The following is a 27,590-nucleotide window of genomic DNA, read 5'->3' as shown; positions in this document are numbered from 1 at the left end:
TGGCTGTTGGGGGCCGGGGTGGGTGGTGGTGGTGGTGCAGAGAGTCTGTCTTTCTTAACAAGTCTCCAGCTTGCTGGCTTGGCCGGGAGGGGCACCTCTTTGGGAACAACTGCTCTTAGACCACAGAGCTTGGGCAGAGGGAAGACACCAGCCCCCAGAAGAATCGGGACCTGGCTTGGGGTGTTCAATAGAGAGGCACGTTGTAGGGACCCAGAGAAGTAAGAAAGGAAGTGAAAGAAAGCCCAGGATGCAGGCACAGGAGGTCATGGGAGAATTGTTCTTGAAATACACAAAAGTCTTCTTTAAAATAAACACTTGCAGGCACCTGGGTGGCTCAGTCGGTTAAGCGACTGCCTTCAGCTCAGGTCATGATTCTGGGGTCCTGGGATCGAGTCCCACATCAAGCTCCCCCTGCTCTGTGGGGAGCCTGCTTCTCCCTCTTCTGCCTGCTACTCCCCATTCCCCATCTTGTGCTCTCTCTCTCTCTCTCTGTGTCAAATAAATAAATAAAATCTTTAAAAATAACCACTTGCTGCCTTCGTTGTTTTAGTTCAGTTTAGTAGCGGTAACTGAGCATTTGGTTTCGTGCTAGGTGAATGGAAAGCAAGCCACTTAATTATGACGAGAACAGCCCTGCACTCTAGCACTTCTCAGGCGGCAAATATTTATTAAACACCTGCTAGGTGCCAAGCCCTGGTCTGGGCCCTGTGAAGAGACAACGTATACGGAGAGTGAACCAAAAGGAAGGTCTTTCACTGCGGTTTGGTTCTCAGCCCTGGCTGCCCGCGAAGCACCCCTGGGGGGCTTTCCTCATCAGCTGAGCCCAGACTCCACTCCTAGATTCACTGCTCAGAAGGGCGGCCCAGGCACCGGCACGAGTGACTTATGTTTGGATTCCGCAGCTCTCAGACCTTCGGTGCCAAATGCAGGTGCTCGGCTGCAGAAGCCCTCAGTGAGGTGGGCCTAGGAAGGCCTCATGGAGGAGGTGGATGGGGAGGTCAGCCAGCAAGGATCCGGCCAGTCTAAGGTGAGGGGGAGCACGTGTGAGGAGGGGGCGTGAGCAGCTCCCCCAAGCCCCTCCCACGTCTCCTGTCACTGTTGGAACCACCACCGACAAATGAAGCGGCTTAAAGCACACGAGCTGGTCTCCTTGTTCTCAAGGTCAGAAGTCTGCCATGGGTCTGAAGAGCCAACATGAAGGTGTGCGTGTGGCTGCGTTCTTTCTGGAAGCTCTAGTGGAGAATCTGCTTGTGTTGCCCTTCAGCTTCTAGAGGTGCCACTGTTCCTTGGCCCTTGGCCCTTCCATCTTCAAAGCCAGCAGCCTCATCACGAGCTCTGGCGCCTCCTTCCCTTCTCGTGCCTCCTCCTCTGACCCCGACCTCTTGGCTCCCTCTTCTAAAGACCCTTGTGATTACACCAGGTCCGCCAGATTATCCAGGATAATCTCCCATCTCAAGATCCTTAATTTAATCATACTTGTGACATTCTCTTGCCACGTGAGGTAGTGTATTCACAGGGTTGCAGGAATGAAGACACAGACCCCTGTGGGGGGTATTATCCCTCCTGCCACCAGACCGGCAGGTCGGGATTCCCATGAAGCACCGAGAACCTTGGTGCTATCGGCAGGTCAGAAGTGGCACACTGGCAGGGTTTGTGTGGGACTTCCAGAATTAGGAGATTTCATATAGAAATCTAGCTTTCAGGGGCACCTGGGTGGCTCAGTGGGTTAAGCCTCTGCCTTCGGCTCAGGTCATGATTTCAGGATCCTGGGATCGAGTCCCGCATCGGGCTCTCTGCTCAGCAGGGAGCCTGCTTCCTCCTCTCTCTCTCTCTGCCTGTCTCTCTGTCTACTTGTGATCTCTGTCAAATAAATAAATAAAATCTTAAAAAAAAAAAAAAAAGAAATCTAGCTTTCAGACTTCTCTTGGAAAGTCGGAGTCTGATGATGGTAGGCCTGCATTTCCAGACGCAGACCTGAGAAGAAACCATCCCTGTTAGAGAGAGGGGTTCTCCGGCAGGGACACCACGGTATCCAGGCAAGAGGGGCCCCCTCTGGTTAACCTCAAATGAGTCTTGGGGCCATAGGAGGTTCCCACCTAGACGCCCTGCCCTCCATCATAACCCATGCTCTGGGAACCCGGAACCCCAGGACTACCCCCGCCCCCAAATAACCCAAGCCCACTTCCAGGGCCTGCAGGTCTCCTGAAGTCTTCCTCGGAGAGGGACCTGCACTGTGACCACGCCCACGGGGTTGAAGGCTGGCCAAGGAGGGAGCCGAGCGGGAAGACAGGCAGTCGCCACTGGCCTGGCCCTCCTCATGCCTCCCGTCCAAGTGGGAAACGCAAGGAGCCCCAGAATCTGAAGGAGCCCAAGTCAGAGGGAGAACTGTCAGGGCAGAGTATTAACAGCTTGCTGCTTGGTTTGTAACTTCCCAGGCTTAGCCACGCGGTGCCTGGGCTTCTGCAGGCCCTGCTGTGTGGCCCGTGACAGAAGGGAGACCCGGTCCTGGTGGCCTGGGTCCCCTTGCTCAGGCTTGTTTTACTCTGCCTCCTCGGCCATTCACTCCCACGGCAGCAGAAAGCCACCAATGGCCTTAGCACCGTTTTCTACTCACGCTTTCTAACCTCCCTGTGAGGCAGAGAGGAACACGCGACATTTGAGCGCAGGCCTCCCTCGGTGGACAAGCAGGCTGCTGGCTGCTGGCACGCCTCTGTTTCTCTTGGGCTGGTTTCTCGGGCTCGCATGGCCAGGAGGACTCTCCGTCTGCTCAGGGCCCCCGACCCCCCCCCCCCCGTCCCCCGCCCCAGGGTGCCCTCTAGCGCAGCCCCAGCAGATGCTGAGGAGCCCACTGTCCCGGTGCGTGTCGTCACCGGGGACCCTCTCCTGGGGCCCCGGGCAGGGAAGGAGGGCGCTGGGGACGAGGCTGCCAGGCCTGGCAGCCCCTCTGCACACTCGCATCTGGAGACACCTCCGCTATTTATGCTGGGCTCCGTGACTCACGACCGCTCCCTGCTTCCTCCAGGAACTATATTTGGACGGCGGCTGCCTTTCTCCAGGAGTGAGACGGGCCACACCCGCGGGACGCAGTGGCAGGGTCAGGCCAGCCCTTGGTGCTTGGCCTCCGTGCTTGCTCTCTCCCTGCTGTCTGCGGTGAGGGGGGCCCAGAAACGAAAGCACTGCTCACTGGGGGCCCCTTAGGAGGACCTTCCCCCAGGCCCTCATCAGAGCCCCGGGGTCAAACACTTCTAGGCTCGCCCTCCAGGAAACGGCTTTTATTTATTATTATTTTTTTTAAGATTTTATTTATTTATTTGAGAGAGAGACAGTAAGAGAGTATGAGCGAGGAGAAGGTCAGAGAGAGAAGCAGACTCCCTGTGGAGCTGAGAGCCCGATGCGGGACTCGATCCCGGGACTCCGGGATCATGACCTGAGCCGAAGGCAGTCGTCCAACCAACTGAGCCACCCAGGCGTCCCCAGGAAGCGGCTTTAAAATCTAAATGTCAAGTCCTCCAGCTTGTCCCAGACCCACAGTCGAGGGTTTGTCAGTCAAGCGCTCACCGCTCTTCAAAGTCCTGCTTCCTTGTAGCTACCCAGAAACATGCACCCAGAAACTGGTTCAGGCCAAGAAATAGTAAATAGAGACCAATCTGGTCGTTCCGCAGGGAGTTATTGATACGGCAATTCTACCCCCCAGGTACGGAGGCACGAGAAATTAAAACCCAGCTTTTGTACACAAATATTCATAGCGGCGTTACTCATAAGAGCCAAAATGTGGAAACCACCCAAATGTCCATCATTCGATGAATGAAAAAACGCGACACATCCATACGAATGAACAGAATATTATTCAGTTACAAAGAGGAAGGAAGCATGGACACCTGCTACAACCCGGAGGAAACTTGCAAACGTGATTCTCCCGTGAGGGAAGCCAGACACAAAAGACCACATAGTGCATGAGGCCATCGCTATGAAATGTCCAGAACAGGCAAATGCATAGAGGCAGGAAGGAGACGGGTGGGTGCCGGAAGCGGGGAGGTGGGAGTGGGGACCGTATTTGGTGGGTCACCGTATTACATGCGTTCATGGGTGTGGGGTTTCTTTTTTTTTTAGGGTGATAACATGCTCTGGGATTAGACAGCGGTGATGGCTGCACAACTCTGTGAACTAAAAGCCATTTCAAATGCATGAACTGTAGGGGATGGGACAGAGCTCCGCAAAAGTTGTCAAAAAGAAAGAAAAATAATGGGAGGTGAAGTCATGGCAAAGGCAAGTAACAAAGCAAATAACACTCATAATTTTTTGAATATGTTTTCCACCACCACTATGACCTATCCTGTTGCAATCATAAAACCAATAAAGATTAGTACACGCTTGTTATAAAAAAAAATTCAAGCAAAGATATATAAGGAGAAAAGAGATATAAAATGAAATAAAATGCCCTATCATTCCCCATCCCTCAGCTATAACCAGCATTCAATGTCGCAATTTTTAGGTTTTTTTTTTCCTTGTTCGCACTAACGAGTACGTGTAGAAACAGAACCTGGGAAGCCCCACTTCCCCATCTGTAAAATGGAGACCATAAAAGCATCTTCCTGCCAGAGGGTTAAACACCAGCAGGGTTGGCATAAAACGGGGCGTGTGGCAGGAGACCCAGAGAGAAGGGCCTGGCTGTTGCTGGTGGTATTATGGTATTGTTGTCCCCTGCACTCTTTTTTTGGCGGTTGTGTGGCATTTTGGGATTTCTTTCTTTAAACGCATTAAAGTGTGAACAACAGAAATTGTTTTGTCTGACCCTGATCTCTCTGCAGGGGCACACACTGCTCCCTGGTATAGGGCTCTCAGCTGACCGGGAAGTCCTCCCTAGAGCACTGGGCCATAGAAGGAACTCCCAACATTTCTGTTTCAGAGCAAACCCAACATGTTGAGGGCTTCTTTTCTACGTGCAAATCTCCCAATTCCCATGGGGTCTTGATCGGGGCAGACCCTGTGCCCATGACCACTGGTTCAGATTTCTCCTCCTTGCATGGGGAAAGCTGCGCTGGTTGGCCACAGGCCCTCCATCCCAGCTGGGACCATGGTTTAGCCACAAGATTAGCACAAAGGGCTTTGGGAGGATTTGTTTGTTTATCTTCCTGGGTTTTGTTCTAGATACAAAAGCAACACAAGCCACATGCTTGTAGCTAAGAAAAATTAAAACATTACAGAACTGTATAGTGTAAGTCCCTTTCCCCATATAACCACAACTGTCTTCTAAGGAGGGTAGAAACTACTAAATGGGTAATTTTTCATTTATAGACCCTCAAGATGGGTTTGCGTTGCAGGTTTGGACACAGAAGCTAAGAAAGCCAAACTGCCATGGCTAACACAAGGAGAACGTGGCGTTCCTGGGCGTGCACCAGGACAGAGGGGGAGCAGAGCACGGAGTCGTGCGTGGGATGAAGGCCAGCAAGGAAGCCCCTGTCAGAGTGACTGGCAGGACTGGGGGAAACGTCTAAAAGCAGTTTCTGGTACATTGCTGGGAAATCCAGGTCTGTGTCTCTTTCTGATGATTCCCAAATTTTCAAGCAAGTTGTCTTCCACAAGTGGGCTTTGTGTTTTTGTGGAAACTGAGGAATGAGCTGAGTGTCAGGTCTGGAATGACGTGGGGTAGATAGAGTCTGCCCACACACATGGGAGCCCCCAGGGGAGCCCCAAAACCCTGACTCTCATGGACCAGAGCCAGGTTCCAGCTGGTACCAGAGGCCCCTGCTGACACGGGCTTATGTGCACAAAGTGGGAAGTAAAAATTCTCCCAAAGCCCACCCCTCAGAAGTCAATGTTGTTAAGCATTTGGGGCGTGGTCTTTCAGAGTTTTGCTAGGCATGTACGAATATCTAAATTATTATTAATGAAATGAGTTCATGCTTTACACATGGTTTTATGACTTGCCCTTTTCCCTTTAATCACAAATCCTCCGTACATGCTTTTTGAGTCAAAAAACGTTGGTCATGGGGCACCTGGGTGACTCAGTGGGTTAAAGCCTCTCCCTTTAGCCCAGATCATGGTCTCAGGGACCCAGGATCGAGCCCTGCCTGCATCGGGCTCTCCGCTCCGTGGGGAGCCTGCTTCTCCCTCTCCCTCTGCCACTCCCCCTGCTTGTGCTCTTTCTCTGTCAACTATATAAATAAAATCTTTACCCAAAAAAAAATTTTTTTAAGTTCAGTGATTGTTTATTCCTCTCTAAATATTCCTAAAAACACTAAATTCCTGAATCTATCAAATGCTACTGCTGATTACCCTGAAATCAAATAGTAATGTCAGGGATTCTCCTTCCCTTGTCTTTGTGCCAGATCTGACCAAAGCCCATCACCCCCTCCCTCCCTCATTCATCTGACCAACATTTGCAGAGTGTCCCTTATGTGAACACTTGCCAGACACACCCCTCTCTGCTCACATTTATAGAACTAAGTGGTGACCCAACTGTTAATTCAATGCGAAAACCTATCAGGATTAAACAAGGAGTGCTCTGCAAGCAAAACAGAAACATTGCCACCAGTAAGCATGTGACTTGCCATGTGACGCACAGGCAAGTCCCCAACAGGGCACTCCAGAGTCCTGCAGGAAAAGAAAATGATGAAGCTAGAAGACGAAACTTTGTCCTGTGTGTACGTTTTCCTGTAGAAAACCGTGATGCCGAAGTTTTGGTTCCTTCTATCACATTACAAACCGTGCAAACAGTTCATTTTAAAAAATGAAGATCTCTAAGTAGAGTAGGCCCTCCCTGACCACACTTTGGCTGTATTATGCCCAAGTACAGCGCTCTGCAAAGCATGGGAAGGGTTAGGAATTTGCAGGGAGGGTTATATTCTTCTGTAATTTGGCTTCAATTTACCACACTGACTAGATTCAAAACCCCTAGGCAGTTAAATTGACGTAAGAGAAAGATAAGTAACGTATAGCCTGGGTGGTGGTGGGGCACTGGTGTGAACCTCTGTGACTGTGTGTTTTATGGAACCAAGTGCTGAAGTATTCTACTAGCTCTGTGTCCTTCCTGCAGCTTCTCAGGGACGGGGGAACAGCTGCATCTTAATGGGAAATGTTTCATTAACCACAACGAAGCCTGAATTTGAAAGTTTCAAAGCCCTGAAGAAGTTCTTATGGAAGTCCCTATAAATCTAATGTGAAAACAAGAGATCAAAAAGTTTTCAGATAGAAACAGACTCATCAGCTCGTGAGGTCTGCACACTGATGTGGCCACATCTGGGCTAGGGGCCTTTGGAAAACATCTCCAGAGAGTGAATGTGTTTATTTAGGTGCACGGAAAACCCTGGAGGCCAAGGGATTTATGAAGACCTCCCAGGGGGCACTGAAACTCTCCTTTGTGACAGAGAGGAGAGAGGTCTCCAACAGCCATTGGAAACCATACAATTGCCATTTCCACTTCTTTTTGTGTATAGCGGAGGCTCGATGCCACTTTACATTTGCTGCAGACTAATGTTTTTTTTTTCTGGGGACGGTTTACTCACCAGCAAGACCTGGAGAGGGTGTTAGGTCTTAGTATGTTTTGCCAGTGACTGGCTGGCTGAGGACCTTCAATCACGGCACGAGTTTGCTTCTCCAGGAAGCAGGAAAAGGCCGGTCACTCTGAGCCCTCCATCTGTCTGTAGCACCTCATGTGGTAGGTAGCGAGGGTCACAGAGGCTAAACACCAAGAATTCCCTTACCAGCCAAGCAGGACTGCAGAGGACACATTTAAATGAGCTTAGGGCTGAAAATCAAGGATCCTGGAGGAGAGGTACGTGGCTGGCTGCCAGTAGAGCATGTGACTCTTGATCTCAGGGTTGTGAGTTTGAGCCCCACACTGAGGGTGTAGAGCTTACGAGAAAGAAGGAAGGAAGGAAAGAAGGAAGGAAGGAAAAGAAAAGAAAAGAAAATCCCTTCAAAAAAATCCTGAATGAGAAAACTGCTATCAGTTTGATGACTTTTCAGTCACTTATGCAAAGTGCCTTTACCAGATGAGTCAAGGAAATAAGAAACTGGTTTTAGAAAGGAAATTGTGAACAAAGAACCACACCGTCAGAGAAGCCCTGGCCCTGAGGTGTTTCACAAGCTCGCGTCTAGAGATGAGGACAGGGTGATACTCAATGGTATTTTCCAAACGTGTAACACGCCACGGCCTGTGCTAAGTAGATGCGCAGTCACTCTTCAGTCACCCGTCCCAGGAGGTGGGCGCTACTACTACTCCCACTTCACAGATGAGGAAACAGAGACTTGGAGAAGTCAGGGATGCGACCCAATCGTGCAGCTGCCCAGTGGCTCCAGGCAGGGGGTCGGCCCTGGGGCCACCTGACGCGGGAGGCGCTGCCTCTCTACACTGACGGCTTGAACCCGAGAGACATCTGATGCCCGCCCGCAGGACGTGCGTAGCGGTGAACCTGAGACACCTACAGTGGTGGGAGAGGGACCCTCTCCCTGGCTAGATGACGGAGTAAGGGACACCCCAGTTCCAGAGGCCTCCCTGTGAAGTAAGAGTGTGTGGCACCTGCTTCAGAACAGGCCAAAGGTGCCCAGGAAGTTGGTGGGTCTGGATGTAACAGGAGCTGGTAATTGTTGAAGCTGACTGATGGGCACACGACAGTTTATTACACTATTTTCTCTGCTTTTATCTGTTAGGAATTTTCTAAAATAAAAAGTTAAAAATAAGTATGAGAGGGGCTGTCTCATGTACCTCTTAAACAGAACACGCCGTGTTGACAGGAAATACGAAAGTGAGAAAAGGGGCTAATCAGTAGCTACTCCGGGCTCTGGAGTTGTGCCTGCTGCACATGGGCCCAAGGACCTACTACGTTTACAAAGCAACACGGAGGAAGGCGAGGCCTGGGGGGGGGGAGGGGACGACGCTTCCTGGCAGCAGCATGTGGGCCTAACCTAGGTCATTCTGGGCATTACCTCTACCTCGAGACTTGGAATCCTGCGAACCAAAAACTAGTCCACATTAGGTTTCGGTAACCTGTGACCAAAGGAAGGTCCTGACTAATAATCCTGTTTTGCTTTGTCTAATCCTTCGTTGAGCAGGAGCGACCCTGGGAAACACCTCACCGGGCCAGTGTTCCAAGGCAGCTGTTTACAGCCAGCCCTGGGAGGGGGAAATGCAGACTCCCAGCCGCCCTGCTTGGAGAGTCTGACCAGCTTGGTCCAGGATGGGCCCGGGAATCTGTTCTTCCTTAAGTGCCCCGCGTACTTCTGAGGCAGTTTGCTGGTTTGGGACCTGGCCGTTCGAAGGAACGTGCTTTGGAAGTGCAGCTCTCTGGAACACTTTTATGTGGGTTGCACAAACTTTCACCATAGTCGCTGCCATTTCTGGGCATGTACTTTTACAAAATGTACATTGGTCAAAAGGCCTTTTGAGGAGCTCAGAAAACCCGCTGTGCGGAAGGCACTCGTTCAAGTCTCTGCATGGGTCTCTGGGCCCTCAGAGCTCGTTTTTCCCGATGCTATTTGGAGAATAAAAGTCACCTTCTGGTCAGACCCAGAGTACACGGAAACAGGTGGTTCTAGGTGCGCCAGGAGAAGTAACGGGGACCACAGCTTCCCTCCCTGAAATGCACCCAGCCAGCAATGTGGGCACCACAGCGGAGCTGGGTTTCAGGCCTTCTGTGTGCCTGATGGTGGGCTGCGAAATGCGACATTTTTGGAAAGCTGCTTGGCAGCGGAGCCTTGAAGTTCCTATTCTCTGACCCAGTAATTCTATTTCTAGGACTTGGAGATGGGAAAATAATCAGAGGAGTATGCAAAAACTGGAACCAGAGATGCTCATCGTCGCCATTCTCAGACAGCTGAACACTTCAGACAACCAATGTGTCTGTCAGCTGGGGACTGGTTCAGTTAAGTACACAGCCTGTCAAAAGCACGTCATCTACATCAAACCCAAAAGCTTCCGCGCAGCCATAGAAATTAGCAAAATGAAAAGGTAACCTACAGCATGCGAGAAAACATTTGCAAACCACATCTTTGATAAGGGGTTGCTATCTAAATACATAGGGAACTCACACAACCCAACAGCAAAACAAACAAACAAACAAAATACCCCAATTTATAACTGGGCCAAAGACCTGAATAAGTATTTTTCCAAAAAAGATATTCAAACGTGAAAATGTCCTCGACATTACTCACCGTCAGGGAAAGGCAAGTCAAAGCTGTACTGAGCTATCACCTCCCCCCTGTTAGAATGGCTATCCTCAAAGACAAAAGGTAAGTGCTGGCAAGGATGTGGGGAGAGATGGACCCTTGTGCACTGTTGGTGGGAATAAACACAGAAAATGTGATTTCTGGCTATATAATGGAATATTATTCAGCCATAAAAAAGAAAGAAATTCTGCCACTTAGGACATGAATGAAACTCGAGGGTATTTTACTAAATGAAGTAAGTCAGACCGAGAAAGACATGTATGTGGAATCTAAAAAGAGAAACCCCAAACTCATAGGAACACAAAACAGACAGTGGTTGCCAGGGTACAAACTTCCAGTGACAAGATGAAAAAGTCCTGGAGAATGTTACATGCAGCATGATGACTATAGTTAACAATCCTGTATTGTATATTTATGTGAAAGCTGCTTGGGGGCACCCGGGTGGCTCAGTCCTTACGTGTCTGCCTTCAGCTCAGGTCATGATCCTGGGGTCCTGGGATCAAGCCCCGCATTGGGGTCTCCACTCGGCGGGAAGCCTTTTTCTCCCTCTCCCACTCCCCATGCTTGTGTTCCCTCTCTCAGTCAAACAAATAAAATCTTTGAAAAAAAGAAAGCTGCTAGAAAGTAGGTTTTAAAAGTTTTTTACCAAGATCCCACATGCCCATTGACTGATGTGGCATATATACACACAGTGGAATATTACTCAGCCATCAAAAAGAATGAAATCTTGCCACTTGTGGTGCCATGAATGGAGCTAGAGTGTTACAATGCTCAGTGAAATAAGTCAGTGAGAGAGAGACAAATACCATATGATTTCACTCATCTGTGGAATTTAAGAAACAGATGAACACATCTGGAATGGGAAAAAAAGGAGAGAGGGAAACAAACCACAAGAGACTCTTAATGACAGAGAACAAACTGAGGGTTGATGGAGGGAGGAGGGTGGGGGATGGGACAGACGGGGTGGGGGGTTGGGCATTAAGGAGGGCACCGGTTGTGATGAGCACTGGGTGTTGTATGTAAGTGATGAACCACTGAATTCTACCCTTCAAACTAATATTATACTAAATGTAAACTAACTAGAATTTAAATAAAAATCTGAGAAAGGGACGCCTGGGTGGCTCAGTTGGTTAAACAGCTGCCTGGTCATGATCAGGTCCTGATCCCAGCACCCTGGGATCGAGTCCCACATCGGGCTCCTTGCTCAGCAGGGAGCCTGCTTCTCCCTCTGCCTCTGCCTGCCTCTCTGCCTGTGCTCGCTCTCTCCCTCTCTCTCTCTGATAAATAAATAAAATCTTTAAAAAAATTTTTGAGAAAATAAAAAATAGATAAAAGTTTCTTGCCACACACATACACAAATGTAACTGTGTGAGGTGACAGATATGTTAACTAAACTTATTGTGGTGATCATTTTGCAATAATACATATATAAAAGCACTACACTATATATTTGCAACTATATAAGGTTATATGTCAATTATATCTCAATTAAGCTAGGGGGGAAAGTATACTGTCTGGGAATTTTTACCATCATGCTCACAAAACAATAGTTACTAAGAGTGTTGATATAAATATATCCATATATATGCATATATACCTATATACACCCACAAATCCTTACATCTACACATGCATATCTGTATACTGTTGATATACATGGACATATACATGTATATACCATATAATGCCAATTTTTAATTTTAAAATAGAGATGTATCTATATCCATATATAAAACAACAGAAGGGGGCGCCTGGGTGGCTCAGTGGGTTAAGCCTCTGCCTTCGGCTCAGGTCATGATCTCAGGGTCCTGGGATCAAGTCCCACATTGGGCTTCCTGCTTGGCAGGGGGCCTGCTTCCTCCTCCCTCTCCCTCTCTCTGCCTACTTGTGATCTCTCTCTGTCAAATAAATAAATAAAATCTTAAAAAAAAAAAAAAAAAAACAGAAGGAAGTCCACCAAAATGTGAACAGTGATCATCTCTGAGGAATTTCTATTTCTTTTTTATAGTTCTATTTTCTAAATCAGAAAAAGTTATAAAATTAAGATATGTCCACCAAAGGCAAGGGAAGCAGGGGCAAAAATGAACTATTGGGACTTCATCAAGATCAAAAGCTTTTGCACAGCAAAGGAAAGAGTCAACAAAACCAAAGACAACTGACAGGATGGGAGATGATATTTGCAAATGACATATCAGATAAAGGGCTAGTATCCAAAATCTATAAAGAACTTATCAAACATGGGCACCTGGGTGGCTCAGTTGGTAAAGTGACTGCCTTTGGCTCAGGTCATGATCCCAGAGTCCCGGGATCGAGTCCCACATCGGGCTCTCAGCTCCATGGGGAGTCTGCTTCTCCCTCTGACCCCCCCCCCACCTCATGCTCTCTCTCACTCTCTCTCTCTCAAATAAATAACCAAAATCTTTAAAAAATTAAAAAAAAAAGAAATTACCAAACTCAACAGCCAAAGAACAAATAATCCAATTAAGAAATGGGCAGAAGACATGAACAGAAATTTGGCAAAGCAGACATCCAAATGGCCAACATACACATGAAAAAGTGCTCAACATCACTTGGCATGAGGGAAATACAAATCAAAACCACAATGAGATACCACCTCATGCCAGTCAGAATGGCTAAAATTAACAAGTCAGGAAATGACAGATGCTGGCGAAGATGCGGAGAAAGGGGATCCCTCCTGCACTATTGGTGGGAATGCAAGCTGGTGTAGCCACTCTGGAAAACAGCATGGAGGTTCCTCAAAAAGTTGAAAATAGAGCTTCCTATGACCCAGCAATCGCACTATTGGGTATTTACCCTAAAGATACAAAGGTAGTGATCCGAAGGGGCACGTTCACCGAATATTTATAGCAACAATGTCCTCAAGAGCCAAACTATGGAAAGAACCTAGATGTCCATCAACAGATGAATGGATAAAGAAGATGTGGTATGTATATACACAATGGAATACTATGCAGCCATCAAAAGAAACGAAATCTTGCCATTTGTGATGATGTGGATGGAACTAGAGGGTATTACGCTTAGTAAAATAAGTCAATCAGAGAAAGGCAATTATCATATGATCTCTCTGATATAAGGAACTTGAGGGGCAGGGCAGGGTATCATGGGGATAGAGAGGGATAAAATGAAACAAGATGGGATCAGGACGGAGATAAACCATTAGAGACTTAATCTCAGGAAACAAAATGAGGGGGGTTGAGGGGGAGGGATAGGGTGGCCAGATGATGGACATTGGGGAGGGTATGTGCTATGGTGAGTGCTGTGAAGTGTGTAAGCCTGATGACTCACTAAAGCAAATAATATATTATGTGTTAATAAAAAAAATAAAGACATGTCCTTTAAAAATCATGTTTTCAGGAGAATCTAGGTGGCTCAGGTAGTTAAGCATCTGCCTTCGGCACAGGTCATGATCTCAGGGTCCTGGGACTGAGCCCCCCATCAGGCTCCCTATTGGGTGGGGAGTCTGTTTCTCCCTGTGCCCCTCCCCCCACTCATGCTCTCTCTCTCTCTCTCTCTCTGCTCTCTTTCAAATAAATAAATAATCTTTTTTAAAAAATCATGTTTTCAAAGAATTACTAATAAATGCAAAATGGTTAGAACAGCAAGTGGAAATATAGAATAAAAATATGTATTCAACATGGTACCCATTTGTTTTTTAAAATTTTATGTAACTGTTACGTCTGTGTATGTGGGATTATAAGTAATTATGTTCTTCATTCCACTTGTGTACCTTTCCCAAACTTCCCACGATGAAAATGTGGTAATCTTTCGCGTCTGAAGGAAAACCCAATTGGACGACCATTTTCCCTGCGGTGCTTCTGGTCCCTGGGAGCCCCGCGCAGCTGGGATGTGTTTTGTGAGGGTCATGAGCCCCACGGCCCAGCATGAGCGCCCACCTCCTAGCAGCACCCCATTCACACAGGCTGGGGTGGACAGCAACTGCTCCCTGAAAATCACCCCCACAACACCTATTCCCTGAGCTCTCCCTCCACGCCCAGCCCTGCGCCCCATGATTCACACGCATCACCTCCTTGAGCTCAGCGCGGGCCCGTCTGCCTAATTCCAAAACCCGAGCGCTTCCCCGGGTCACACTCCGGTAAGGAATAAGACTTTCCAGAATATCTTTATGGTAAGTCTGTTTCTAAGAAGCACGTCTGGTACACCCAGAACCTTCTTTCTGATCCGTTTATGTAAGAATGATGTGAAATTTTTAGCTTGACCTATAATTGTTGTTCCCAGAGGTCGTTTTCATAAATAACGGGTCCCACCGCTGCTCGTGTTTTGTTGGTACCTACCTTCTCTTCCGACGGGTAAAAGCCAATTGCCCTCATGACAAAAGGAAGCTCCGACAGGCAAATGTGTTCCGACACCTTTCTGGTCTCCATTGTATCAATACCTTGACTACGGAGCTGAGAATAGTAAAAATAGTCTTCCAGCTCCTACGTGGAAATAAAATGGAAACACAACACACATTTTGGCTTCAGTCTGAAGCATCCATTTGGACTCCAAGGGCATTTTCTAGAAAAGTACATTTCGAGCTCAGTGGGGAAAAGAGATTGGGGAAAAAAGCGAGAAGGTTCACCCCAGGCACATTTGTTTTACAAACATAACTAGATGTTACCAGCAAGTGTTTACTCTGAGGACAATTACCCTGTAGAATTTTCCTTCCCTGCCACCAGCCACCAGACCATAGAATGGGGTCAAGTCTTCGCCCCCAAGAGAAACAGCCGCGTCCAGCGCTCTAGAACAGTAACAGAAACACGGCTGTTAGAAGGCGCGAGCGCAGGTCAGCCGGCGTCGCCTGGCACCGCGGGCCTCACAGGGCATTACAGGGCCCGTACAATTAGGGGCTCTAGAAACCTGTTAGGAAGATTCCCTCGAAAATGAGGCTGAAAATGACAAATCCCATCGCCATGCAGAATCCGATGGTACAGGGCACCCGCCTTCATGACAGTGATGCTCTCTCGCTGGTGACAGCTCAGGCACCTGGCAATTTGTCTGCAGTGTTTGGGGAGCACGGCTCTCCTGAGGGAAGGCCCCCGTATGCTGAACCCACAGTCCTCCCCGGCAGAGCAGCTGCGCCCGTAACATGAGCCCTGCATATGGCCGGAGCCAAAAACCGGGATAAGTGCAGGTACGCTGCCAACACTAATTGCTTCCATAAAAACTCGGGAGGCCACCAGGGACCCACGCCAGTCAGATAAAAATAACCCTCTGCTCTCTAACATGGGGTCAGGCTTTCTAAAAATAGGCACTGTAAATGGTAAGAAAACCTACTTTTTGTATGAGACTGACTTTGCCCCATACAAAATACACGTAATACGAAGTCATCGTAATAATCCACTAACTGGATTTCTGCTAATCAGGCCATTAGCCTCTTTGTGGGGTTATTAAAACACACTTCAGTGTAGACCACAGCGGCGAAGTGGTTTAAGTATCCAGAATCTGGAGTCGAAGGGACAAGCGTGAGCCTTGACCCTGACACCTGCAAGCGGTCCGATCACGGGCGAGTGACAGCCTCCCTGAGCTCCTGTTTCCTCATCTGTAGCATAGGAATGATTACAGGCCTGCCTCACGGGGTGGTTGTGGAAATGGACTGAAGCCACATAAAGGGCTGGAGGGACACGAAGCCCTCCGTTCTCCTGCGAGGAGCGTCTGTTAAGGTGTGCTGCTGAATCCGAAAGCCCAGGTGTGAGTCCCAGCCTCTCCGCTGACTCCAGTGCCTGGGAGGGCCCTTTAACACCGGGGAGCTGGTTTCTGGACACATGGGGATGCCGTGTGGGGACACCAGTCGTCCCTGCCTCCCAGGATGGCTGTGAGATGAAACCAGCAGCGCACAGAAGACAGGCGGCACAGGGCCCAGCCCAGAGAAGGCTCGGTACGAGGGAGTTAGGGTTATTCTTCTCTGTTGAATGGGGTGTCAGTATACACCGACGTCTTTCTTCAAATAACCTCTTACCAGGCCCTGCATAAGCAGGCAGCATTGGTGTCTGGGGGTGCTGTGTGTTCTCCAGGTGGGTCCGAGGCCTCCTCTGCAGCAGGGACCAGCCCCCCCCCCGCCCTCAGCTTGTTCTCAGCCCTTATATTCGTCATGGAGGCAGGTGTCTAGCTGAGAGGGCCTCCCCCTCTGTGACCTCTGGGCATTGCCCAGGATCTGTGGGAGGCCACTTTTAGCCATGTGGCTTGGGCACAGAAGTGACGCAGAGGAGCCTGTCACTACGAGGAGTGCCTGGGAACATCTCCCTGGGGGTCAGGACTGTCCTGCACCTCCTGCTTCCTGGCCACTGCCAACAGACATGGGACAGCCGGAGGGACAGGACTGGGGTGGTCCAACCGGAGCCAGGGAAAGAGACCCACTGTCTGTGTGGTGCGAGCAACAGCTTGTGGGATCTGAGGACTGTCAGCGGCCGTGGTCGCGCCGGGTGGCGAAATCCAGGTGTACGAGAACAAAGCCCACAGCAGAGCCGGGCGGAGAGCGAACGCGGAGTGCACACCGTTCCGGCTCTCCCCGCAGGACCGACCGAAAGATGCCCAAGACCGTCTCACGAATTCCCCTCTGTGCTTAAGCTGGGTCTCTAATGCTTGCAACAAAAAAGGGGGTCATTAGGGCACAAAGGGCAGCACGTTTATAGAAAACCTACTGTGTGCTGAGACAGACAGACAGTACTTCCGGGAAATGAGCTCAGTCAGGAGAAGCAGCAAGTACTGTGACCCGTGGTTAGGCGTTCACACATGCGCCCCAGGGGAGGAGGCTCGGGGGCGGGGACACCAGCAGCGGTGGTACCCTTTACTCTCAAAATGCTGATGGTATTCCCATTTAACAGATGGAGAAACTAAGACCCAGGAGTTAAGGGACTAGCCCGAGGTCATGCCACAAGCAGGCAGGAAAGGTAGTATTTAAATGGGGTCTTTCTGCTCCTGTCTGAGCACAGCAGCAGGACTAGCGGTGGGTGTGAGGTTGAGCATCAAAAGTAAAGGGGGTTTTAAAACAGGTGCCAGACAAGGGAAGGGGGGGGCATGCCAGCAAAGACAGGGCAAAGGTCGAGTATGTGTAGACTGAACCTTAGGAGAAGATGCCAGGGAGGAGGGGTGCGCCCCGGAGAAGGGCCACGTGCTGCAGGGATGGTCTCTGGCCCAGGAGCACACGGATGAAAATCGTGGGAACGTAAGAGGACACAGGGTCTTAGTTTCGCCCTATGACTCCCCCCCGTCGGCAGGCCAGCAGGGAATTGTGTTTGTTGATTTGTTTAGCATTGTTACATTTCTTCCCATTAGCGAAGCACTGAACATATTAAGACACCAGAAGCAGCAATGAAGTGCTAATTAGTTTATAACGATCCTTTGTCCCCACAACAGATTAAATTGAAATTCTCAGAAGCCTGGACTCTGGCCAGGCCCAGGAAAGCCATTGGAAAGCCGGTGCCTTTTTTTTTTTTTTTTTTCCCTTTAATCTCTACCATGATTATGGAGAAGAGGACAAAATGAGAAGGAGGAGATTTTGTTCTGTCCCCAGGGTGTCGCTCACTCCCACTGTCCCAGGTGACAGTCTAGCTGCCTAGGAATCAAGCAGCTCCTTCTGGGCACACCAGCGGGAAGTGCTTTTTCAATGCGCGAGCTCACCTCTAGCTTCTAAATTCCCACGTTCCCAAGATCTGCTGTCTTAGCTGAAGGCAGAGGTGAAGGTCAGAGCTCCTAATGCAGTCTGAAACCAGTGTGGACCTACAGCAGATCTACCTGGCTCTTCCTGCCCCTGTTTTTTTTTTTTTTTTAATATTTTATTTATTTATTTGACAGAGAGAGAGAGATCACAAGTAGGCAGAGAGGCAGGCAGAGAGAGGAAGGGAAGCAGGCTCCCTGCGGAGCAGAGAGCCCGATGCGGGGCTCGATCCCAGGACCCTGAGATCATGACCTGAGCCGAAGGCAGAGGCTTCAACCCACTGAATCACCCAGGCGCCCCTTCCTGCCCCTGTTTAAGCAGCTTCAATGTCTGCCATAAAAGCGAGATGTGCACTTGGCACAGGAATTGAAGGAAGGAAGGATTCTCTGGGAGGGAAGGGTCCTCCGAGCTGTCGGCACCCAGCTTTTGAGTGTGACGCCGTGAGGCAGGAGGCTTTCTGAGAGGCAGGGGCTGGGAAAAGGTGCTCAGGGGTGGGAACCGGCTCTGCCCTGTGGCAGCTCAGTAAATCTGGGTAGACGAGAGGACTGCTGTAGCCCTCGCCCCCTTTTTCAGTAAGGCTCTTCAATAAGCCCTTCATAAATAGGAGAGAGAAACCAGTTAATGTACTGAGCCCCTAGCTCTGCGTTATTCAATCCTTACAAGAATCCTATAAAAGTCCGTATTACTATCCGCCCCCCCCCACCCCTCCTGCATTTCACAGGCAAGGACTCTAACAAGCAGAGATGTTGCAAAACAGGTCCTAGGTGTCACAGCCGGCAGAAAGGAGGCTCCACACCCGAACCCATGTCTGTTTGACCTCAAAGTCCGAGTACTCAGTGGTGTTCAAGCCTGGACCTCTCCGGCCTCACCCAAGGCAGTCTCAGCTCAGGCCAGGTGGGTCAGAAGAGCAGACCGGAAACACATCTTACTAAGAATACTATTGCTGTCACACAGGCTTTGGAGATTTGGGCAGGATCTTTCTAGCTGGCGTGAATCTGCAGATGACAGTGCGGCCCGCGCGGGAACAAGGCGGAGCCATGCCGCCTTCACTGCAACCCCCATCGGTCCCTGAAGCAGAACAGTAACCTTCTGTCTGTGCACACATATAGGCAGACGTCGTGGGGGAACCACCCAAAGGCCGGGCCCAAAGTAGGGGCCCGACACCTGTCTGCTGTGGCTGGTTAAAAACAGGGGGTCTACCGCTGACACCTTCCTTGTGGGGTCGAGCTTCTCGCCTGGTCACTTACCTTAAGTTGATTTCCCACTGCACCACCGATCGGTCCTGTCCTCCCGCCGTGAAGGCCCAGCAGCCGTCATAGGACAGGGCCATTCCCGCCACCCCACTGGGATGGCATATGATGGCAGCTGTCTTGTGTGGATTGCCATCAACTGGTAAGATCTGAAGTCCAACCTAGAGAGGAACAGGTCATTGGAAATTCAGATTCAGATGACTGGGCCCCAAGCTCGGGTCTGGCACGTCCACGCATCACCCCTAGTGCGGTTTACTGGAAGGGCCTATGCGTCTGGAGCCACCTCAGTGTGTGCCAGCCTGTTTCATAGGGTTGGGGGTTCACACACACACACACACCCCTGTGGGGTCGTCCCTCAGGAGAGATGCCAGGTTGTGGTAGCAACACAGGAAGGAAACTTTTACTGGTCTTCCTGGTCAGATGTCCAAAGTTTTCCGGGAGAGTTCTAGAATCTTATGATTTTATGCTTTTCAACAGATTATTTATTAAACGTAGAACCAAGTGTAGCTAGTTTGCACGTCTTTATGAGATTTTTCCATGTCAATAAATCGGAAAGAAAAAAAATCCTTTGGTGACCCTGTGTCTTCATGGGAGTATAGAAAATGCAGTAACTCTGCTCAGAAATGCTTCCTAAGACCCAATTTTCACTCGTTTAATGGCAATTTTCAGGATCACTGTGGACCGGGAGGAAATAGGTCATAGCTAGGCTATGACCTCTGGCATCTTGGAGTGTGATCCTCGTCGGGGCGCACTGCTACCCAAACCACACAGAGCCGTCTCCCGGAGGCAGAGAGCCAAGGGCTGATACCTTGTCCCTGTTAATAAACACCATGTAGCGTTTCTGCAGTTCCAAGGTGCTTTTCACCGGGAGGATTTGTATCTGCTCAATGGGAGAACCAAAAACCGGCCCGAGAAGCGTCTTTCTGCAGGAGAAAAAAAAAAAAAAAAAGAAGAAACACTTTTTTTTTTTTTAATTCCACAAATCTGAACGTAGGCTCCCTGACTGGCTACCTTTCATGAGACTGCACACGTTTTGCATTCCCAATTTCCTGTCCTGTCACTCAGCAAAGAACCTCTCTCTCAGCCGCTGCTAACAGCCGCCATAAATGAGGGGCAACAGCTCCAAACAGTAAATGCTCCAGGGAAAGTCTGATTGTGAAGAATGCTTTCCGTGGTGGAGGCTCTGACTTGCCTCCTTGACAGCTGAGTGAAGGGAACATTATGCCTCGAGAACGTGTATAGGAACAAGGGACGGGGAAAACGCGTTGAGGAAGTGGCACGCGTTGGCGGGGTGTAGGGAGACACCCCTCTCCCAGGGGCAGCCCGAGAGATCAGAATGAGGGGCCGCCCACGGCTCCAGACCCCTGACATACATGCACCTGACTCCAGGGGCAACACATAGACTTCCAAAACACCGTCTGTGAAAATAACTGTGATGAATCATACCCTGGCAATGGTCAGGCTGCTTTAGCTCAGACTCTGCTAGGAATCTGATCCCAGGCGAGGCTCCGGCACATCACCTGCAGCCCAGGCAGGAGCTTCAGGACCCCTGGCTCCCAAAGGCACCTTCTGAGGTCTCGGAGGCGTCCTGCTGTGTTTCTTAAACTTCTTTTTTTTTTTTTTTAAGATTTTATTTATTTGACAGAGAGAGATCACAAGTAGGCAGAGAAGCAGACCAGGAGTGGGGGGGGGGTGGGAAGCAGGCTCCCCACCGAGCAGAGGGCCCGATGTGGGGCTCGATCCCAGGACCCTGAGACCATGGTCTGAGCCGAAGGCAGAGGCTTTAACCCACTGAGCCACCCAGGAGCCTCGTGCTTTATTTAACTCTTAATTATGAATCCTTTTTGCTTTTTATCAGGGCCCACGAGATTCACTTTATAACCTATGAGAGCTGGATCTTCTCCCATGTGAGGTCCGTGGCTATTGCAAACTTTTTATATGATAAGCCCCTCGTTGTTTAGATAGGTTTTCTCCCTGGGGCTCCCCATGCCCAGCCCGTGTCTGGCGGGGACAGTACACATCCCAGGCGTGTGCACTGACTAAATGAAGCGCAAATCCATTAAGCAGTCTTTTTAAAGGCCCTCCTGTGCCAGGCTCTATGTGAGGGGCTCGGGACACACCCGTGAGTGAGGTTTAGTCACGGCCACTGAGCTCACAGCCTGACAAGAGATGACAAACACTTGGAAGCACCGTGAGGGGAGAGGTGTAGGAACGCGCGAGTGCAGGGCCCCGAGACTGCTCTGAGGAGGGAGACGTGCGAGCTGGGTCTGCAGTGGTAAGTTGGGAAGGTAGAGAATATGGAAGAGGCAGACAACAGGCAGCAAACAGGTGGCACAAGGCCGCCGGAAGTGGGTTGTGAAGAAAACATAAAGGGGCAGGAGCGGGAGGAGGAGGGCAGTGAGCTGGGCAAGGGGCCGGGGCCAGCTGTGAGAGTGCCACGGGCAGGGGGCCGTCAGGTTGGTGATCCCGGTCAAGTTCATACACATGGAGACTTAGGTAAGGTGTCAGACACGCTAAATGGCCGCCTGAGGGACCACGCACCAGCTAGCTGCCGGTCACCCTGGGTAGGGATGTCCGAGGGCTTCCCCCAAGCATCACCGAGTAGACAGAGGTAGGGAGAGCACGGCTAGGGGCAGACTCTGGTTTGAATCCCAGCTCGGACCCTCGAAGAGTAGGGGCAAGGCTGCGGAGAACGTGCAACCACCACAAACTGCTGGTGGGAATGATACCTGGTGGCATTGCTTTGGGAAACAGTCTGGCGGATCCTCAAATGGTTCAACAGAGTTACCAGGTGACCTGGACATTCTGCTCCTAGGTCTTTGCCCAAGAGAAATGAAACAGGGCTCTGCTTGGAAACCTACACAAGCATGTTCACAGTAGCCCCGAACAGAGACGACCCAAATGTCCGACAACAGGTGAATGGATAAATAGGGTAGGTTTATACCATGAAATATGAACCAGCCGTAGAAAAGGAAGGAAACACTGACACACAACGGTAGCACGGACGAGCTCTGAAGCATCTTGAACGAAGCCGGACACAAAAAGTCACATGCTACACGGTTCCACTTATGTGAACTATCCAGAATAGACAAATCCACAGAGACAGAACATAGCTTGGCGGTTGCTGGGGGTGGGGCAGGAGTGGGGGAAGGGAGGAATGGGGAATGACTGCTCATGGGTATGGGGCTAAATAAGTAAAACCTTTAAAAAATTTTAACAATGGGTATGGGCTTATTTTGGGGTGGTGGAAATGCTCTTAAATTAGATAGGGTGATGGTTACACAACTTGGTGAATATGATAAAAGTCCCTGAAAAGGGGTACATTTTATGATAGGTAAATTACATCTTAATTTAAATCATAAATAAGAAAAAGGGGGGAAAACATCAAACTAAAAATCAGCCTTGGTGCCTCAGGTTCCTCACCAGCACATAGGGACAATGACACGCCCACCCCGAGACCGTGTGAACAGCAAGTCAGTTAATATACATAAAGCACTCACAACAATTTCTGGCACATAGGAGGACCCTGGAACTGTCACCTCGTATTTGTTAAACGTTATCTGACAATTTTGTAAAGTTAATATCTTTTGCTTCTGACTGAAATATGTCACATACTCCTTGCAAACCATTTCAGACATTTAGACATGCAAAAGCTAAAGCCTGATAATCTACCCAGACCCCCACACATTGCCACACCCTGAAGTCCCCGGGGACTCAAGAATCTCCTTTATATAGTCTAACTTATACAGTTTTATGTGAAAAGTAAATACATTATAGAAATCTAACTTTATAGGAAAATACATTGTGTCTTGGGAGCTATTTCCATGTCACTACACAGACAGCATACTTTTTTTTTTTCTTTTCTCAAAGCAGCATCCTGTTTCAGCACAGTGACGAGTCATCATTTAACTAATCCCCTATTAATGGACATCTGGATTGTTTCCATTTTTGAAAGTATTTTCGAGCAAGACATCCTTTTACTTATGTCTCGGCATACTGTGTGAGGGCTTCTGTGGGCTACATTCCTAGACATCAGAAGACAGGATGCGATTTAGCAAAGGGAAACAAAGCGCTCTCCCAAAAGGACACCCGCGTTTCCATGTCCCCCACAACAGGCAGTGGGACTGTCCACCCGCTTATACCTTTGCCAACACTGTGTCCTGTCAGTCATTTTTATTTCACTAATCTGATTTGTGAAAAAATGGTGTTTTGTTTTCATCTGCATCTTTGATACTCAAGTGAACATCTGCTCATAGGTTTATTGGCTTTTTTCTGCTCACTGCCTTTCAAGTTCTCAATATTTTAAGTGCATTTTAAAATTGCTTTTTATTTGTCATGAAGAGACAATTCCTTCCCAATTAAGCTGTGGTTATGAGGCCTTGTTATTCCTACCACTTAAAAGATGCTTTATGGGGACGACTGGGTGGCTTAGTGGGTTAAGTCTCTGCCTTCGGCTCAGGCCGTGGTCCCAGGGTCCTGGGATCGAGCCCTGTGTCGGGCTTCCTGCTCAGCGGGGAGCCTGCTTCCCCTTCTCTCTCTGCTCTGCGCTCTGTTGCTCTCTCTGTCTCTCTCAAATAAATAAATAAAATCTTTAAAAAAAATAAAACAAAAATGAAAATATCCCTTACGCTAATTTCCAATTCATTGTCAGTGGCAGAAATTCCAACCTGTGTGGCTTGGAGTCCCTGCTTAGTAACTGTTAGCATCCCCAATCTACCTGCAGAGTGAACTCAGATTTACTCAGGACTTGCATATCCATGGGATATTCCATTTCCAAAAAGTTTGTGTCCGTTAAAGATGATGTACGAAGGGGGCGCCTGGGTGGCTCAGTGGGTTAAGCCGCTGCCTTCGGCTCAGGTCATGATCTCAGGGTCCTGAGATCGAGTCCCACATCGGGCTCTCTGCTCAGCAGGGAGCCTGCTTCCTCCTCTCTCTCTCTCTGCCTGCCTCTATGCCTACTTGGATCTCTCTCTGTCAAGTAAATAAATAAAAACTTTAAAAAAAAAAAAAAGATGATGTACGAAGATTCTGAGATCTTCCTAAAATCCTTTCTACCTACTTCTTTCAAATGTCTCCTTCCCAGTGTTTTGATATTTTTTTTAAAAAAATGGTGCTGAATTTCTCTCCTGTGCCTGCCACATGACATGGCATTCCTCAATTATTTTTCCTTGTATCCTTCTGGAAACAAATGTTTAAATAAGAAGATGATGACGTTGATTATCTTGGGTGATATTGACCTTTGAGGACCAGAACCCTGATTCTCCTCCGGCACGGGGCCAGCTGCTGTTGGCGTCGCACTTCCTTCTCTCAGGTGAGGTCCCTACTGGGTTCTCACCTGTTGCTCTAGCCTCTGGACCTCTGTTCTTTCCGGCCATACCCACGAGGCAGCCAAACCACAGGTGGAATGGGACGCCCTCTAGGGCTGACTAGGTAGGAGCCCACGGCCAGGGCTGCACCTGGGCCCAGTAGTGCCAAGTAGAGGACGGGGTCAGAATTAGGCTCATGGGTTGAGTCCCACCCCATCCTGAGCACAAGCTCTGTCACTGCTCTGAAACTCAGTGGGATATTACTTGAGAAGCAGGAGAGTTGTTGAAGATTAATGTGGAGCCTGGTACAGAGGTGATGCACCATGATCTGTATCTGTCACGAGGAGCAAACCTAGGGAGCCCCGGGCCTAGCAGCACATGAGCCAACCATAGATGTTGACCTACTTCAAGATGGAGGAGCTGCTGCTCTGAGATGAGCAGCTTTGGATGCCCTGGGGTCAGTCCTTTGGCCCCTCCTCTACATGCTCATCCCCTCTAGAATCTTCTCTCGTCTCATGGCTCTAAAGCACCATGTGCTCCCGACCTCAAATGTGGACCTCCAGCCCAGGCTCTCCCACAAACTCCACTCCCCTACCAAGATGCCAATGCCGGGGCGGCAGGAGCACGGCTGTCAGCATCCTTACCTTCAGCACCTCGGACAGAACCTGGCTCAGGTAGGGGCTGGGTAAACACTGAGTGAGCACACGAATGCCATCAGGTAAACTTAAAAACGCCTCTAGGAAGCAAGAGTAAGGCAAATCGCACAATGACGGGCCCCTGTTGGCTCAGTGAGGAGAGCCTGTGATTCCTGATCTCAGGGTCAGTTTGAGCCCCACCGTGGGTATAGAAATCATTTCCAAAAAATAATAAAATCTTTTAAAATCGCACAATTGATACTATTCAAGTGAAAAGATGTTTTTAACGCAGGAGGAGAAGATAGGAGAGTTTATAAGGCATCAGCGACTTTGCGGGGTCCTTCCCTGGGTCTTGGGCCCGGAGCTCTGGCTCCCTCATCTCCGTGCGGGGCTGGGCTCAGAGGCAAGGGCTCTGGATTCATATCCTGCTTCTGGCGACTTCCCAGCCACGGGACCCTGGGTGAGACTTACTCAACTCTTCTGCACCTCAGTTTCCTCCCCTGGGTAGTGAGGGTCTGTAAGCCGGGACTTAGAGAAGATGGGGATGGAGAAACTGAGGCAGGCATCACGCCAGCGGGAAGCTGTTAGCGCTTACCGGCACATTTTGGTGGTAGAATTAAAAAGCTTCACTTTGTAGCTGCTGTTGCAAATGAGCAGGAAGAGCTCCTTGGTGAGCGGTGGGTACCAGACCATACAGGTGGGATAGTTGCCCTGGTCGGTGCGGTGAATGTCCAAGATCTCCAGGTTGTCTCTGCAGCTCTTAAGAAGATTATATTCAATCTGTAGAGGAGGCCAGATAGACACACATGAGGCTTGAGCCAAAGAAGGCAGTCAACAGTCCTGTTCTGGGGGACAGTACTGGTCCCCCTAAGAGAAGACTTGCCTAGACCCTCACTCCTCACAGGCTGCCCTGATGAGCATTCCTTATGAGCAAAGACAATGAGCTGCTCTAAAAACACAATGCTACTTACCCTTCCGGACTCCCCTGCCAAGTCATACTGTTGTGCCCATTTTACAGGTTAGAAAGCAGAGGTTCAGAGAGGTTCGGTGGGTTGCTCAAGGTCACATAGCTAAGAAGTGGTAGGATGAGAATTCAAATTTAGGTCCAACGGACCCCAAAATCTGAACTCTCACAGTTGTGTCCTACCGTCTCCCTTACCATTATCTCGGGAACTCTTCAAGGATAGGAATACATTCATACCTAATCTCTATACTTGACAGTCATAAATCGGTAGCTTGCCGAATTTCATCCACCGGCAGGTTTTGGTGGCCAGACCATAACGAATGGATGACTGGACGGCCAGTAAAGGAGAGATGGGAATGGAAGACAGGGAAGGAGCGAGGAACAAAGTTTAGATGCACAGATACAGATCTTCCTTGACTCGTGGTGGGGTTACGTTCCAATAAACTGTTTTAAGTTGAAACAGTCATAGACAAAAATGCACTTAATATGCCTCCCCTACCGACCCCCACAGCCTGACCTGGCCCACCCTAATTGTGCTCAGAACACCGAAGTGAGCCTACAGTTGAGCAAAATCACCTACCACAAAACCTGTTTTATAATAAAGTGTTGACTACCCCATGTAATTGATTGAACTCTGTCCCGAGCTTGACAGAACGGCTTGGCTGTGTGGGTGCAGCTGGTGGCCGGTGTGCTGGCTGTTCACCCTCATGGTCGCACGGCCGACGGGGAGCTGTGGCCGCTGCTCACCATCACACCAGAGGAAGGGACCACAGATCACGAGCCCAGGACAAGAACCAAAATCAAAATGCCAAGCATAGTTTCTACTGTAAGGGGTACTGCTTTCACGCATCCTTGAGAACAAGTGTCTACTCAGAGAGCTTTATGCTACCTCACTGTACATTCATTTTCTCCAACAAGGACCCAGACTGGGGGCCCGGTTCTAGGCCAGATGCCAGGGACCCAACCTCACAGGGGTGAGGTAAACGGACATTGAACAGCTCACCAAGAGCCTGTCCCTCCCGAGGCTCAGCAGCCTCGGCTCGTTGCTGTCCAGATGAACCCCAAACAGGAGACTGCGGATGCTTTTGCGATGAGAACGAAGCCTTGCCAGGTATTCCCAGACCCGGTGTCCGTTTCTGACTACCACCATGTAAACGGCCACAGTAAAATACACGTCCTGAATTGGAGCCAAAGAGCAGAAGTTATTCCTTTTTCAGTTTTGTAACTTAAAAATCATCACCATGTTTTCCATATTAATGCTGCCTTTAGGGCATTTTATCCAAAAGGAGATTTTAGTCTGTCTGAGCAAGTAATAAAATCACACCCATTGTATAGATGGGAAAACTCGGGTTAAAAGTAGATATGCCACAAAGGTAAGGGGGGGAGGTTAGAAAGCATCCGCCTGACACTGGGGCCTTCCTTCCGGTCCCCACCTCATTCTGTGTGGAAAACTGAAACCCTGACTCTTTTTGCTTTCTTCTTCCCTTCTCTGTATCCAGCCACACAAAATGAAAAAGGTATGATTTCCACGGCTGAGAGTGAGTTGGGAGTGTGCGCAAGACCAGCCTAAAGGGAAAGGGACACCTAACTTGG

At 49.4% G+C, this 27,590-nt stretch overlaps 1 protein-coding gene across 1 annotated transcript in view; it reads right to left on the bottom strand.

Moving 5' to 3' along the window:
• Positions 1–27,590, bottom strand: part of CFAP251 (cilia and flagella associated protein 251) — a gene marked incomplete at its 5' end in the record, with an annotated part of 64,390 nt that overhangs the window by 8,827 nt on the left and 27,973 nt on the right. The window contains 6 exons of the mRNA XM_082698182.1: positions 14,481–14,624; positions 14,836–14,926; positions 19,090–19,253; positions 19,901–20,015; positions 25,629–25,813; positions 27,001–27,174. Of these exons, the coding sequence (XP_082554308.1) occupies positions 14,481–14,624; positions 14,836–14,926; positions 19,090–19,253; positions 19,901–20,015; positions 25,629–25,813; positions 27,001–27,174 (873 nt within the window). The remainder of the gene's footprint in view (positions 1–14,480; positions 14,625–14,835; positions 14,927–19,089; positions 19,254–19,900; positions 20,016–25,628; positions 25,814–27,000; positions 27,175–27,590) is intronic.

This window comes from Mustela nivalis (genome assembly GCF_964662115.1).
Source record: "Mustela nivalis genome assembly, chromosome: 14".
Lineage (NCBI taxonomy): Eukaryota > Metazoa > Chordata > Mammalia > Carnivora > Mustelidae > Mustela > Mustela nivalis.
This window is presented reverse-complemented; position numbering and strand designations above follow the sequence as displayed.